General features: G+C 27.1%; 1 protein-coding gene across 1 annotated transcript in view; it reads left to right on the forward strand.

Moving 5' to 3' along the window:
- LOC129963957 (beta-alanine transporter-like) overlaps nucleotides 1-17,702 on the forward strand; it is a 315,940-nt gene that overhangs the window by 212,732 nt on the left and 85,506 nt on the right. Inside the window, exon 5 of the mRNA XM_056078583.1 lies at nucleotides 8,567-8,693. Within this exon, the coding sequence (XP_055934558.1) occupies nucleotides 8,567-8,693 (127 nt within the window). The remainder of the gene's footprint in view (nucleotides 1-8,566; nucleotides 8,694-17,702) is intronic.

Raw genomic sequence — 17,702 nt, forward strand, 5'->3', positions numbered from 1 at the left:
ATATTGAATTATCATTTACTTCCCTAATGCAAACTCTTCAATTTAAAAAAAAGCAATTTCTAGATGTTGCAATTTAAATATACCAAATAAATATATCTTATGGAAATACTTATTTAAGTAACCTTTATATTATTTCTGAATAAGACTTTATGCATAAACTCAATCAGATTTATCTATGAATTATCCAAATAGATTTATTAGAAGTCTTTGCTACTTTATAATAATTATTCTTAGCATTGAATAAAAATATAGAATAATAAATAGTCTAATTAAATGTTTGATGCGTAGTGACATTTATCGCGTAGTTATTACGTCACATGGATGATATCTTTCAATGTTTTGTCAGTATCATTTCAAAACTATTAACAAGTGTGTATCAAAACTTGGGTAAATATATATATATCTGTTTTAAAGAAATGTTATCATTTATTTTGCTGGGCAATTTCTTTCCAGCTTATCTTACTTCATCGAACACAAAAGGCAATAGCATTAGAAAAAAATAATGTTTTAACAGAAATATTTTTTTCTACAAAATATCATACCGATATTTCTTTCCTTTACGAGTTCTATTTTTCTATAACCCTGTCTTTTGTGAACTCAAAAACCATGAAATAAAACTTGAAGCCAAAAGGTATTTAATGAACTTGGATCGTTAAAGTTTTTGATATCTTCTGCCAGATAATTCTTCCTCGATTTTTTTTTCTACTTTCGAATAGACTAAGCAAGGGAATCAAGAAGAAAAATAGCAGATTGCTATCGCAAGAACTAGCCTAAAGGCATAAAACGCTTTGTATTAACTGCCACCACCAGACATAGAGTTTTTCTTTGCTATTTTTCTGCTTTAGAAATCGTAGTTAAGGTATAAAAAAGTGCAAAGAAAATTTCAAAGGCCTCCAAGATCCTGCTTTTTAAATAATAAAGGAAAAAATTGCCTGCGTTTTCATAAGTCTCCATTGAAGATACATGAATAAAATATATTTTTAATTTTTTTTTCTAACTAAATAATGATTCTCTTAAATGAAACTTTACGAATGAATGTAGAATTTCAATCTCTTTTGCTATTGCAAATTGAATATAGCTTGCAATAGAAACTTATAATTGAATTGTTTATGAAATCTGAAGAAATCATAAACCACAGACAATTTTTCATTTTTTTGTTTGAATGCTTGTATGATTTTATATTTATTTTAAAAAGTATGAAATCATTGTTATTTAAATACTGATACTGTTAAAAGGCGATATTTATATTATATAAGATAAACAGAAAAGTAAATGTTTATATTAAGCACATGGAAATGTAAATTATATTGAACAGTCAAACGCACATTTCTAAATGTATAATATTGGTAAACAATCTGTTGGTAAGTAACTCTGAGTCTATATTTTGATATCTTAGAAAAATATAATTTTTGATCAATTAAATAATATCGAGGCAAAAAGGAAATGATAAAAATATTTACTAGCTCTTTCCAGGAATTTCTACCAGTACACATGAATAAAATTTCAATTTATAACAGCTTGGTTTTTATCATTTGTTTTTTATGGCAACATTCTTTATTAATTTAAATTTATAATCTTATATATTTTTGAAGTTTATTTCTTCCTTCTTTGTTCCACTAGCAGTATTGCTTCTATAAATAAAGCTGATTATTATAATCCGTCTTGCTGAATCTGTAATAAAATACAATTTACAATTGGAATTCTCAACATTGAAATTTTTAGTTTCTTTTAAATTCATATTTATAAAACAAATATTTAGCAAATGAACCGTTAATTTTGCCTTGAATTAAGAATCTTATTAATTGAATTAAGTCAATTAAAAAGAAGTACAGATGGAAAAAGCTAATTTCTTTTATGATGTTAGACCGCATTTAATTTCAATTAACCACAAAATTATACATGTATCTATACAAGTATCCCACAATGTAATATAAATACCTGATTTCTGAGCCACAAAAAGAAAATATTTCTTTTTATTTTAATTATATTTTATTTCTCTTCATTTTTATTCTATTAGTAAAATATTATTTATTTAATAAATGATGCAACACTAATTCCCTTTAATATACAATCTACGGATTTACAATAAAAGATATATTTAATATTTGTTACAATATTTATCCTCAAATTGTATATAGTTTTTAGTTTCTGAAAACAAATAGCTCAACAATCTTTTATGTCATTTTTTTCATATATATGCAAGCATATTATTCGTAGTTTTTCAGACCTTTAGTTTATGCATACGAAAATTTACGAGCGCAACCGAGGAATTTTCAAACTGTGCATATCTCCTGCTATTACTTTTTTTTCTGATAGCAAAAAGTAAAGTATTCAGTATGGCAGCTGTCAGCGTAAAATATCATTCGCTTTGAACGTGTATAGCTTACAACTACTTATCAAGTTTTTCAAAAGAATTTCAGAAATAATTCTTGTTTCTTTTACCTTGCTGTTTTCAATTTCGGGTATTCTTTCTTTCTTGATACATATATTGCATCATTATATGTTAAAAAATACCCTGTTGTATACTCTACGATTAGCAGACTTTATTTCTTCCCTCTTTTCATTTTATATTTGCTCTTTTAAAATGAATCGCATTATAAATAATTTTAAATTTCATTATCTCCAATTCAGGAAAAAATAATTTCTTGAATATCTTTTGGAACACAGAATGACTTCGAAGATTACTTAATAATATCTTCATATTTATGTTGCTACAATTCCGTAACATTTTCCCCTGTCATAATAATATTATCGTTGAAAAACTTATTTAGTGATATTCTTAAGAGATGATGAATGTATACCAGGTCAAAGACTTGGAGATAAATTTGGCGAGTTTTATGAACACATGAAAAATTCTGAAAAGTATAAAACTTAAGGCGTTGTCTCTTTCAAGAGTGGAAATCAAATAATCATTCTATAAAATGTCTTACTTTTTAGGAGACAATAAAAGGATGAATCGCTCACATGAGAAGCATAATTCTTTCTTTGAAGTATTGAGCACATATTCAGTTATCCAAATTCCCACTTAGGCTATTATATTGTCGTTTTCATTTAATAACGATTTGTTGTTTGAATGTGTGTTATTTATTTGGGCAAATGCTATTTTTCTGTACGTTTTATCTGCCTTTGGCTGCTATGTTGCATGTTTTCTTGGAGAATAAAACTTCGTTGTCCGTTATAGAGCTTTTTAGACTCCTCACAAATACCCATTGAACGGTTTACGTTCCAGAATTTAACATATTATAAATGAAATAATAATAAAAGTTGACTTTTAAGCCTTTTTGTCCAAAATGAACTAAATAAGTGATTAATAAAATTTTAGCGGTGTGATTAACTATTAAAATTGAGGTCAATTTTTATTTTTTCGTTAGAAACTCAAGCACTATTACTTACTATTATTCATAAGTGAAGCTGGAATGTAATGACGGTATTTTTCTAAAAGATATATTCTTATTTATAGGTAATACTATAAATGAATTAGTAATTATCTAAATAATGCATTGTCTGAAGCCAGAGAGTCGGATAAACCATTGTATTGAGTCTGTGATACTCAGTTGAGAAATGATCATAACTCAAACACGTCATAATATTATTCAGAAATACAAATGCCTTATTTAACATGAAATCTTCAAAATTATATGCTTATACACATTATATGCTTATTCATATTAATCTCATTCGCAATGAATATAGATCATTTATACAATGTCATCATTTTAAGGTGGTATAGACGTTTTAAGAATACGGAAATGGTGCAGGTGTCATTTTATTCGATATAATAAGTATTATATAACGGTCATAACGGTATAATCAAAACTAAACGCTCGGCTCCGAATTCTGAATCTGATTGTTGTAATTCCGTTTTCTAAATTTTTCTAAGTTGTAATGCCTTAATTAAAAATAGCATATTTTTGGAAGCACCTGACTCTACAAATTAGTATAAAATAGAAATAATTATATATATATATATATATATATATATATATATATATATATATATATATATATATATATTCTCTAAAAAAAGCCAGAGCACTAAACTGAATTCCCATGATAGAATGCATGAAATCTATTTAATGCTTATGGATCAATGAAATGGAATTTTCAGAGAATCGATAATCTCAATCATAATAAAGAAACATTTAATAAATTGTCAAATAATTCCCGAAATCTTTTCTCTAAATTCGGTTAAATCCTTTGTAAATTTGCTACAGTACCAAATCTCCATCCACAGATTTCTTATCGTCGAAACTGCTGAATGATACTTCCTCCCTTCGGGTTTAAAAAAATGAAAAAGATGCAAAGATAAAGCTCTTTTGTTTCCTTTTGTATTTTCTCTCTTGAAATCTCGGATCAATTTATATTCATTTTTATCATCCAATAATTTCTTTTCCTTTGTATTCTTGTCTGTTTAAACATTCCTTTGCATCATTTTCATCCCATTTAATATTAACAATTCAACATACTTCTTGTATATTTTGCTCAATGAATGATTTGAAATCTTAAGAAATTTTGTCTATTGATATATATTATCAACCCCAGACACGCATCAATAAAGGCGACGTATATGGATTTTAACATTCATTATATTTCAAATTTTTATTTTTTAACTGACATGACATGATATAATATATCAGAGTGTGTATATGTTCCATGTATATTTATGAAAATTAGAAATATACGAATAAATAAGTGCAAATTAAAAAATGTTTACTTAAAAACCGTGAAATAGATTATTGTCATTGATATGTTGTGTTTTCCTTCATTCTTAATAGTGTACGATTCCATATAAATATTTATGTCAGTTTCGAAATGTGTATAAAATATTTTAAATATGGGGATAATAATAGAGATGTAAACCTTGAGAAATAATAATTCTTTTGTGTAGCCTTGAATTCATAATAGGTATAAAATTTAAAGCTAATAGAGTATCTCACAATATTTAAACTTTCTGCTTTTATGAAAATAGTTCAAATGTATGGATTTTTGTTTATATGCTTATCAAAATTTGTTCATTCTTTACATCATAACGATAAGCAATTTAAAATAGTCGTATACTTGCATTCTGAATTGATATGTATGAAACGGCATCAATTCAAATAGTTATAGTTAAATGACAAAACTAAATGGGAATACCTATTCATCTAAAAAAAAAATTGCACTGCGTGGAATAATGCGCAGGCTTTTGTCATTAAAAATTTAAACACAATAATAAAAGATTTTTTTTTTCATTCTAATTAGCATTTTTGAGTAGGAAAAATTTTATTATTTAACATTTGATTGTTTGAAAGCATATTAAAAACGTCATAAACAAAATAAACAAAAGTTTTTTGAAAATAAATTTAATATGTTTGCATAGTTATAATCATGGATTAAGTATATTTGAAGGAATATATGGTTAATTAATATGGTGTGTGAATGTGCCCTTCTGTAAAAAGAGGTTGTGCAAGCGAATGTGTGTGAGTTTCATGAGCTAGAAGTCAGACTTCTGCCCTCGGGTGCTTAGGGGTCTTTGCCGTCAGAAGCTACTGCAACCCCTTTCCGTAGTAACACGGACACGACATCATCATCATCTCCATCATATGATTAATTGTTGTTAAACTGGCTTTGTGCTCTGTAAGTCTTTAAATTTTTGCTAATGGGGCCTAGCTTTATCAATTTAATAATATAAAAATATAAGAAGTTATTTAAAAATAATTAAAGAAATTTAAATTTATAATTGTTATAATGAATTTTTTGTGTGCTTGTTCATAATGTTGAGAGAAATCCATCAATTTTACAGCCTTAAAAATCAATAGGTAGTCTTAAAGACAATTTAATTGGAGTATGCTTTATCAAGAATAATTATATATATATATATATATATATATATATATATATATATATATATATATATATATATATATATATATATATATATATATATATATATATATATATTATTCATGAATAATATAGTCCGATTTTAAAAATTAATTATTAAAATTTTTTACTTATTGATTATTATTATTAAAATGCTTTTACTTATTTATTTTTATTAATTCATTTTTATTTTTTATTTATTATAATTATTATTAATATGTGTGCGTATTTATTTTTATTATTATTATTACAATTTTTACTCATTTAATTATTGTTATCATTATTATACGTTCTTATAATATTTTGTACTCTTTCGAGTAATTTTTTACATAAATTTTCCTGAAGTATCGATCTAATGGTATAGAAATGTTGTTGAAGTAATTTATTGAATTTGGGGAAATTTATTAAAAAAAAAGTCTTTTGATCTGAAATTCTTTTAATTAAAAGTTAAATTCTTGCATTCAACATTTTAATTTCGATGTCTTCTACAAATATTTCGAGCTCATTATTCCGGCATTTCTCTCTAAATTAAAATCTGAATAATCAAAATATCTTTTTTTTTTCTTTGATGCCTTGTTGTTTTTTGTTAAACTGAAAAATTTTCTTGCCTGATTCGTAGAAAGCGGTTTTACTTCGATGAATTGTCAAGGAAAGAAGAGCTGAAGAATCACAAAATTATTTTAAGTAATTTAAAACCTAATAGCAGAGAATTTTCAGCGAAATTGCAGCGAATTTTCTTATTTCATTCCGTATCTTTCTATTCCTTTTAACCATGTTTGGTTTCATTTACTTGTCTTTATCATATGTATAGTTTCAAATGATGCCACTTTCCCTAACAACAATATAGGAACAGTATCAATTACTTGCAAAATCAATATTATTTTTATGGCTTTATTTCGTGGCTTTTTTATGACATTAATCATGTCATTTTTCATTGACACATTTTCTCATTGACTTCTACATGATCATTATCATTGACGGATTTTATAAATTCAAACCTTTCACTACAATTTACATCAGACGTAATTCAAACTGTACATTGTACAATCGTGCATTAAAAACTTTATAAATAAGAAAAAAAATCAAATTGCTTTTTTTAATATTCTAAAGCAAGAAGTAACTTTATTATAAAAAAAAACTAACATATAACAATATATAAGATGTTGTCCTAAATGGCAAACGAATTTTTCTGACCATTATGAGTAATAATAACCACAAAAAGATTATTTTTAATTTGAAATCTCAGTGGAATTTTAGTATTAATGATTGAAAAATGTCTTTCAATTGATTAACGTGGCGATTTTGAAATCGACGTAGCATGACATAAATGATTTTATTATTTCTTTTTAAAACATTTGGTGTCATCAATTTATAAACTTTTAGCATCTATTTAATCTATTTTTTGTTGCGACAAAATATTGTAAATGTGAATTTTCTATTCTGTTACTTTAGTCTCGTACATAAGATGGTTTAATTACTTAATATTAATTATGTATTACGGCATTGCTATTTCATAAATAATTCGTTGTTGAGTGGTATCAGATCGTTTAGGATATTTAAGAAAACTATTTGTAAGATGATTGTGCTTTTCTTTCAAAAATGTCTGATTACAATTAATGTTGTTGCCCCTATAATTAATGTCTGATAATCCATTGTCTAGTAAATATCTTCTTTTGTAAATATTTATGGAAAGAATAAACTAATTCACCACACAATTTTACAAACAATGTTTTTATCAAAATTACTTTATTTTTTAATGTTTATTTCAGCACCTGGTTTTAAATACAATCATAATTTCATATTATTTGATATTCAAAATTTAAAAGTGTAATACAAAAATATTGGAAAATTTAATTTCTTTGTTCTCCTATTAGATATAAATTTTTAGTATAAAGCATTTATATTTTTAAAAAAAATCTGTTTATCTCTTTATTAGAGATTGAATAAAGAGCTTAGTAACTCTTTTCGGCATGGTGGTCAAGAAAAAGGAATTAATTAAAAAGCTTTCTTCAAAAAAAAATAATAACTTTTCATTTTAAAAACCCGAAGAATTATTGAATAGCTACTATTAAAATAATAGTAGCAGCTTGTTTCTTTTCAGAGCTAAAATTACTGAAATGCATCTTCCTTTAAGGGATTAAATTCTTTTCCTATGGATTGCTATTTTCTCAATATTAATAGATGACATTCCTCTAATATTCTTGAGGCATTAATTTATAAATTTATATAAGATTGTAAATTCATTTCTCAATGTTTAAAAACTGTGGTTCTGATGATATCCCCATATGGGGATGCCACCCACTTAAACAACATCTCTCATTTTGAGCATGGAAAGTGAAAGTTCATGCAGAAAACATAATCAGGGTGTAAAAGTGTAACAAAGGCAATTTCCTTTATGTGTATGCTAATAAACATTGCTACTTTCTTCGAACAATTTCATTCGAAATAACACAAAATACTTTGAAAGAGGAATTAGGAGGTGTCCAAAAATGAAGATACCTTCCCCGTAGACAGGAGATAGTTAAAAGCCTTGAACTACTTATTTTAATTTTATTTCTTAAAATTATATTTCAAAAATTCTAATAATGTGCATTTCTAATAATGTGCATTATAAAGGATTTATTTTTCCTTTATCTCTTGTAAATAAAACCTATTTTTGAATGCATTTATTATCATCATGCACCATAATCGAGCAGATTGTCAGGGTTTTTCCAGAATCCCCTAAATGGCTACTGTCTACTGGTCGGTACGAGGAAACCGGAAGACTTCTGAGGAATATTGCCACAACCAATGGAAGAGGACTATCACCTGATTATGTGGTGAATCTGAAGGTAAGTGCATGGATAAAATCATTAGAACGTAAATGATGTTATTGTAAATAAAATGTGAAACATGATAAATATTGCATAACTCAGCAAAGCGTTATCTTAAAGGAAATATAAAATTTAAAATACTCAAGCATAATTTTAAATTTTCTGTGTTATTTTATCATGGTATCTTCCATAATAATTCCTGTCAAAAGGTATTTAATCAAAACTTATGTTCTCTATCTATAATTATATATATATATAGCTATATATTAATAGCATGTATACTGATAATACACCAACAATTAATATTTTTGCATATCCATTTCTATCAAAGCTAAAAAGAAAAAAGGAATAATTCCCCCATTTTATTTACAGCATATTTTTAATTCTTACCTGAAAACAAAGTAAAATATTAATTAATGCAAAATAATGTACTTGATGCTGGAAGTTATATTATTGCATTTTTCAAAAGAAAAAAAAATAAAATACCAGCTTTTAATATATCAAAAATTAATGATTGATATTCTCAGTTTACATTGGGTATCTCATTTTAATTTTTGCTGTTTTTACCACAAAAATATGAATGCATTTAAAATACGTTTTCATATTTTCAATGATACTTATGTCGATCCAGAAGTATTTCAGAAAAACACATTTCTCGGTAATATGTTAAATATTCAAACACAAATAGCTTTCAACAATTTCAAATAAAGAAAAGATAGTTTTTTCGTATCGATATCGAATGTTTTTTTTATTATCCATATGAATATCAATTTTTTAAATTAATTATTTATATCACAAGCTTTCATTTCCAAGTGTTTAAATCCCATCATCATAAATTATAAATTTGTTATGTGCTGAATACATGTTTTGTTAATTAATCCGCCAAATACATTATGCATAATTATAAGGTCATTATTATTTTACACAGAATTTTTAATCGCTGCTATTAATTCTTTTGATATGATAATATGATAGCTCTTTAATTCATATAAATACTCTGAATTAAAAGAAAGAGGAAATATTTTAATGAATATTTCATAAAAATAGGTGAGACAAAGTGCTGAAAATAGCACGGGCAATTAATATATTAAATAACACGATTTGAAAGATAGAAGGAAATGATCTAAATGCAATGATAACTCTAGAACACTTTTAGAGTTTTACCATATAATTTTGCTATCGTCCTTGCACTAAAATAATCATATCTGTACTACAAATATGTTAAAAAATTTCGCAAATTAACTGGATTTATTAGAGAAATATAACATGCTTAGCTTCTTTTGATCATTTAATAAATTAATTGCTCATTTGCCTATTATTATTTCATTTGAATTATTAGAAAAGTAAATTGATTTTAAGCTTGATAAAAAAAATTGATACATGGGTTCCAAAATGAACTCAGCTAGCAACAAAATTAGCATAAAAAAAAGCTGAAAATTTCTTCAATACTTGAAAATATTTATTTTAAATTATTTAATGGTTTTATATAAAATTTAAATCAGCAACCATATCGAAAACAGCTGAAATTTCAAAATGGTTTATTCCTTATATTATTAATGAGTCACTAATCTTTTAACCAATCGCATAAATCGTTTTTTCTCCTACTATGGCTTCTAGTATATAATTAATTGAGAGAAGATTTCTATACAAATCTAGAGTGTGTTCTGGATCCGGATAGAATAATATCTGTATTTTTCAAATCAATTATTGCCGTTATCTGCTTGACAACATATTCCGACTTACCCAGACCAAAGTCACCCAAAATTAGTTTGATGAATACTAGACACATTTACATCAAATCTTCCTACAATTGACATATAAATAGATTTATATTATGTACATATAAACGATATATACATAATACAAATTCAACTAACAGATTTATGAAACTAGGACAATCACCATTTTAAAAAATTCAGACAATTTTGATGGAAACATTGTAGCCAACACAGGATGAAAAATGTTTTCTTTTCAGACAATAACTTCAAATTTAATATGATAGGTTCAATGACTTACCTAACTGTTTTCAGAAATATTTCTTCTACTGCGCTCAACAGATAGCTTCTTGAAGGAATTTCACATGCCTTAAACGAAAAAATATGAAAGGGTAGAATATGAAGTAAAAAATATCGATACCTCCAAGATATCGATTTATGGCCCAATACTGGAAACTATAAAGTTTGAATAAATAATTGAAACGAACGTTTTACTGCTATATTTCTCAAAATATTGCTTTATCCCGATACTTAATTTTTGGGGAAAAAATCCGGCTCTAACTTTTTCTTGTTATGCTATTTCAGAGAATCTGATTATGAATGTCTTTAATAGTTGGATTCTCAATTACTTATTGATTCATTTACAGATTACAGGATCCTGCTAATGTCTAGATACTTATGATCTCAGAAAGGTTACAATTATAATAATGAAAACAATATTTCGATATAGAAAAATGGCTATAGGCAAACGACACGAGTGATTTTTTTTGACGAAGCACCCGATCCCAACGGACTCCGAGCCTAATCCTTAATCTCCCTCACCTAATCTTTAATTGATTAAAATTTTGTTGCTATTGATTTAACATAATGATCATGAATATTAACAGTTAATTACTTGTTAGAGATGTCCTAGGAAAGAATATGTTTATTAGTATTTATCATGATATACTCATATACATAATCATTCATTCATCGTCTCGTATGCATCGACATTCATAGTCTCTTTCGTACAACAGCAAAAAAAAAAGTTATTTGTTTGCCTGTGTAACATCTGGTGTGTTAGGCTCAGCTGGTTAGATATCATCTTGGGGATGGCTGTTATCTTGTCATTGCTCATTTCAGCCTCATCCCTTTGGGTTTTCCTCACAAGTCCTGAAAAGGCCTGGTCCGCAATTGGGGTGGGGGGCGGAGACGTTCCATTGTATCGTTTTCTTACCAATTCTTCCCAGTAATTTCTAGAAGGTGCTTGCTGTTATCAAGCGATAAGGATATGATGTTTCATTTTTGCGTGTGTGTGAGTGGGGGAGGGGGGTTTCAAGGGTTAAAATTACTTACAGCATCACCAATAAGGTAAGAATTATAATTTTTATCTAGTTTAGTTTAGTTATATTAGCGTCCCGTTTTAAAGCAGCTCTAGGACTATTTCGGGACGGATCTAGTAATTTTAAACCGCGGTCAGATGACGAGGACGACACTTCAGTCAGCAGCCCCTCCACATCAAACTTCCACATCACAAAAGCGGGAGAACAATTGGCCTCGGTGAATTTAACGTGCACCAGACTCACTTACACGACGGTTCTTCTGTGCAATCGGATCTTGAATGTGAAACCCTCAGGTTTCGACGCCGAGACTTTACCACCAGGCCACCGTAGCCCCAACTTTTTTCTAAGAAAACAATAAGAAATGTATGGAAAGAATCAATCACAATCTGATCACACATCCTCTAATAAGTATAAAATGAAATCATGCATATTAATACTAAGAAAAGAAGACAAGTAATAAATATTTTGGTGTTTCTTATTTATATGAAAGGCGAAGCCAAGTATTATTTAATTATTATTTACATTCATTTATCCATTTGTCTAAAATTGCTTGCTGATACCACATAAAATTTTCAGGATAAAAAAAACCAACAAGAAATTTTCCAGCTAGTCTTTGTAGAAAGATGTTTCACCTATTAAAGCATATTCATTTTATTATAGCTAGACTTCCTTTGGATGAGAGTAACTGTCCCCAATAAAAAAGGGACTTTGGATCCTTTGAATGCAATTAATATTTTACTTTTCGCTGTAAAACATTTCAAAATATGCTACTTGTCGGTGTTATTGATTTGCTCAATCAATTTCTTATCTTTCAATATTGCATAAATATTTTTCTAAGCAGTCAATATAATTGATATAATCATATTAATATGAGTCAACAAAAGTGCTCTTGTGATGCAAAAAAATGCTTAGAAAAATTTTTAAATACACAGTTTAAAATACCAACTTCTTTATTTTATCGTAAAAAGAAATGATAAGTTACTTAAGAATCTCTACTATGGAAGAGTAAACTAAAGTTTTAAAAATCCTTGAAGATGTGAAAAATGCTTTACTTCCTCCTAAAGTAAGCTGTCTAACCTCAATGAGCCATTCCTTCCGCTGAAATGTCCAAATTCGTGAAACGGGCATTTTTCTCCTTAAAAGATTGATAAAAAGAGGTTGTCATGAAGAAATGGGACGCCAACAAAGAAACATACGAACTCTATTCTTTAATAAGTAATTAGTTATAAGATAAAGTACATTATTATGAAAGGTTGCTTATCAGTCTATAATTATTTCATAAATTAATAATTAATTCGTATTATATAACAATTGAAATAATCAAAAGAATATCTTTTTAAATTAAAATTCTGATAGCCAAAATTGTTGTTTTGATTTGTTATAGTAAGTGCTTGATTTTTTGAATATTTTTTTTTAAATTTTGATTATTTATATTACAAAATTTATAACCTTTTACATCATAAGTGGAAGCAGTAGCATTATTTTTCGTGGTAATTTATTTAATTTATAGGATCTTTTTTTTATTTTACACCGTGATGTTTCCCTTTAGTGGATGCATTAACTAAAAGCAGGCAGGGATTCAAAATTTTTCTTGTGAGCTGTTAATAAAAAAGGCGAAATCGTTGAAACGTCGAATATTCGCAAAGATCTTTTTGGAAATTATTACGAAGTTATAATCAATTTTTTGATTGCATATTCAATATTTTATTTAAATTTTCAATTTTTAAGTCATTTTCCGCAATTTTAAATTTTGTTAAAATCTTTTAGCTAAAATCCTCAAAAATTAAAATCTGCTGCACTTTTTTTTCAAATTTGGATTTTTTTCAAACAGACTCTGCAACTTCTGAAGTACAGGACAAAAAATCTATATATTTGATATTAATTTACAGTTGTGATGCTTTATAATGCGAAAATAATTGAAATGTCCTGTTATCAATCTACTAATATTTAAAGATTTGTAAAACTATAAAACTATAAAAAAAACTAAAAACTATAAAAAAGGGGTAAAAATGCAGTTTATTTCTCTTGTTCAAGAAACTAGTTAATATTTTTCTTAACTGCTGAATATTGAGTAAATAATTTAATAGCTTTATACCCCATTTTACCCCAAAAAATGGTATTCCTTCAAATTTTCAAAAATTCCTTTGCTTTTAATTGAAATATCTGGACTTTTAAGGTGTTTTTTAATCAATTTTATGCAAAAATTCAAAATTATTAAAAGTTTTAATGTTTTTTTTTAAATAAAATTCAAACATAATCAAATATTTCAAAATAAAGATTTGTCATTAGGAATAGAAACGGCATATTTCATTGCAAACAAACATTGGATTGTTTTCAATTTTATCCAACAAAAGATTCTAATCGATATTATATTTCATGACAAAACTGAAATCATGAGGCATGGTATAACTCAAAAGTAGCGACATCTACTTTCCGAAAAAAAGATAAATACAAATTATGGACACTTTTATTAAATATTATGGATATATATTTTTCTTTTATAATAATGGATGGCGAACTGCAGAAATAATTTTCTCATGCACGCAGTCTGCAACAATATTAAGTTTTATACAGTTTAAATTTACAATGTAACAATCTTTGCATACTCGTATCCTCTTTTAATATCGTGTTGATTTTCTTCATATTTCAGTGCATTCTTTTCAATTGTAGAAATAGTATCTTATATACACAAAAATGTGTATATATATCAGTTTCATACTCAGTACCAATTTTGGATTCAAGTGTGACTACAGAGCTGAAAATGATTTTAAGAATAGTCGAACACTTAGATATTCCACGGAATAATTCAATTGATTTTTAAGTATATTGAAGCAATGGAAAATACTGAAATTTAAACGACATTGCTTTTATCAAATTATTACTAAATCACAAACACCATTGTCAGCTTAATATATAATAATTACCTAACTTATAACATTACCTTATATACTAATTGTTTAATAACTCATGAAGATTTACGGAATTGAAAAGAGTTTTAACGGAATTATTTATATAAAATTCTAAGAACTTGCCAAATTTCTGTTAAAAAGTATTTCCTTCAAAATTATAATAGAACTTTCTTTCCTGATATATTAAGTTCCTAATCAATTTATAACATTTGTATTCAATTAGAAAATAGGCCATGTTTATATAATAGGCAAATAATAGAGGCATAATAGGCAAGTTATACTAAATCATTAGATATTTAGGGATAAATAAAATTAATGAAGCTTGAAATCAAAATGAAGTATTTCTTACTATTTCTGAAGTTTAATTTCATTATAGTTTAATGCAACTTTCCTCAATTCCACTGAGTTTCTACCGGAAAGAAGTCCAATTAAATGCTTACAAAATCAGTCTTCTAATATGTCTTACAAAAAAAAAGTATCATCTATTTTTATTACAAACGTAACATCCTGATAGCCTCAAAATTACCAAAATCATTTAACAGTAAAACGATTAAACTATTGCATCAATGACAAAATAAGTTAAGTATTATCATTTCCAAGTAACTATTAAATTTGGAGAAAGATTTTTTATGATTTAATAAAAACAAACAGATGCTACTTTATACTATTATTTTCTGATTGAAGACTTAAATTCAACATTCTTGGCAATGCTGAGTTATTAAATAAACGTGAACTGATAGGTAAATAATTATCCATAAATCTGAAAGTAATCTTCATGGGGTCATTAGACGTTAAGCATCAGAATCAGTCCATCCGTCAAAGAGACTTACTCAAAGAGATTAAAGAAGTCTTGATTTATGAGCAAGTGTCTAGCGTTGAGGATCAATGCATGGAACGAGAAGTTAATATCTTTGCAAGAAATTATATCATATGAAAACAAGTAAGCATATAAGGAAAGCATATTATACAAGAAGTAAAGGACTGATGTTTTCGGATAAATGCATTTTTAAAATTTGAATTACCTTGGAAAACTGACACTTTTTTTTACTCTAAGAAAAGAGTTTAAAGACACATCTTGTGTATTATTTTTACGGTAAAGATAACAGCTGTATCTTGTATCATATGTGCTGATGCATCTAATTTCTTATTCCTTTCTGTCAAAACGAAGTTTATCTTCGTTAAAAGTATATCGCCTTGTTTCAGAGAATCATAAATCTGTCTCTGCGATTTTAAATGAATATTCGTGCTGCTGCTTCATTTTTCCCCCATATCCAAGGAGTGTAGTTTTTGGAATAATTTTTCTCTCCTAAATGTAGTATTTTTTGAAGAGATATAATTGCAAGATTTGTTTTTTTCTTTTTTTTAATTAATATTCTTGTATATTTATGGTAGGATCTTTGATACTTGTTGGAATGTTCCTTCATTGATTTCCCCTTTACATTATAAATAATTATATTAGAGAAAATACAAACCTTTTGTAATAGTTATAATAAATTTGTTTGTTGTTGTTACATATGGCACTTGCTACGGCTACGGACAAACCCACTGTTCACAAACAGCCGAATTAAGCCTAAGAGGAACGCCTCGTGTTTTCATCGTAGAGCCAACTTGGGCCGGGAGTACTACTTAACTACACACACATCACATCACAACCCTTTTTACTGGGCGTACTTCATTCTCGCATTTCATTCACAGAGCGTATTTTAGTCCTGAATCAGAGAACGAACACCCCTGATCCAGTACACCCAGTGGTATTACTCTCGACATGGAGGACTTTGCGACCACCACAGATTTATACGCGCGTCAGTTACCAAGCACGCGGGGTTCGAACTCGCAACCTAAGGGACGCGAATACAACGCTCTACCAACCAGGCTATCCCGGCCTTCGTAATAATGTTATTCAATCTTAGAAGTTTCTTTGACTAACATCATAAGTATTAAATATTATTGAATAATCACTGCAAAATAATAAAATTTGTCTTATAATTATTTTATCATCTCTCTTCAAATAACATGAATCATAATTATTTTACATATAGACAACAATGGTTTTGTTTTAATAAATAGAACTCAATGTTCATCTATTTGTTTGCAAACATATTATAAAGTTTTATTAATGGGAATTTAAAAATGTAGAGAAACCAGCAATGTCTTCGTAGAAATTAGTAATCGTTGTCAAACCAAAAGTTACCTTTTAATTTTTCAACTTTCATCCAGAAATAGTATCCTTTTATAAAATTTGATTTCGCAGAATACCTAGTATTTATTTATTCAAATAACATTTGCATTTCTTACGGCAAAAAAATAATTTCATGTGTTTTATAATATGATTTTAATGCAATATTATCATGAAACAATATTTAATAATACCATCAATCTAAATTCCAAAAATATGTCATTGCATTCAAGAAAGATTCAATCAGATAATATGTTAGCACAATGATTTATGGATCATTTAAATGCTACTTTCATTGCTTGCTAATTCTCTCAACCATCAAACCTGGTGTTGCAAACTTAATTTAATCATTTATAAAAATTATCAATCTTTATGATAAAAATCAAGCGAGATAAGAAGGCTTTGTCAGCAAAAATTCAAAATTTATTAAAAGTAAAATGAATGTTAAGTACATTATATTAAAAAGTAATTTTTAGAATGGATATGGGTAACTGATAATAAAGAATAATTTGAAATGGTAATTTAATTCGATACAAGTGATACTTTAGCGAACTGAAAACTATGTTCTTAGAAAAAAATATTCTAGATGAATGAGGGAGTCACTTTTTCTGTTTGCAGCACTATTCTCTAATTATTGTATACTTTAGATACAAGTGTATTAAGGAAAATAAAACTATAATTTTAATAAATTTCACGTCCAAAACATATAAATTCTGTGAGGGCTATTCGATTTTAGCTCTGAGATCCATTTTTTTAAGAAATAGATTAGTGATCTCGATTTCTTTTGGTAATTTTTCTCGCAGAATTACTGGAAACAGGGCTTTAATATGACAAAAAGATTTCCAGATAGAAGCGGTGAAATTGGAAACACCTCTATGTAACACATACATTATTATTACGTGTCA

Source organism: Argiope bruennichi, chromosome 3, assembly GCF_947563725.1.
Source record: "Argiope bruennichi chromosome 3, qqArgBrue1.1, whole genome shotgun sequence".
NCBI lineage: Eukaryota > Metazoa > Arthropoda > Arachnida > Araneae > Araneidae > Argiope > Argiope bruennichi.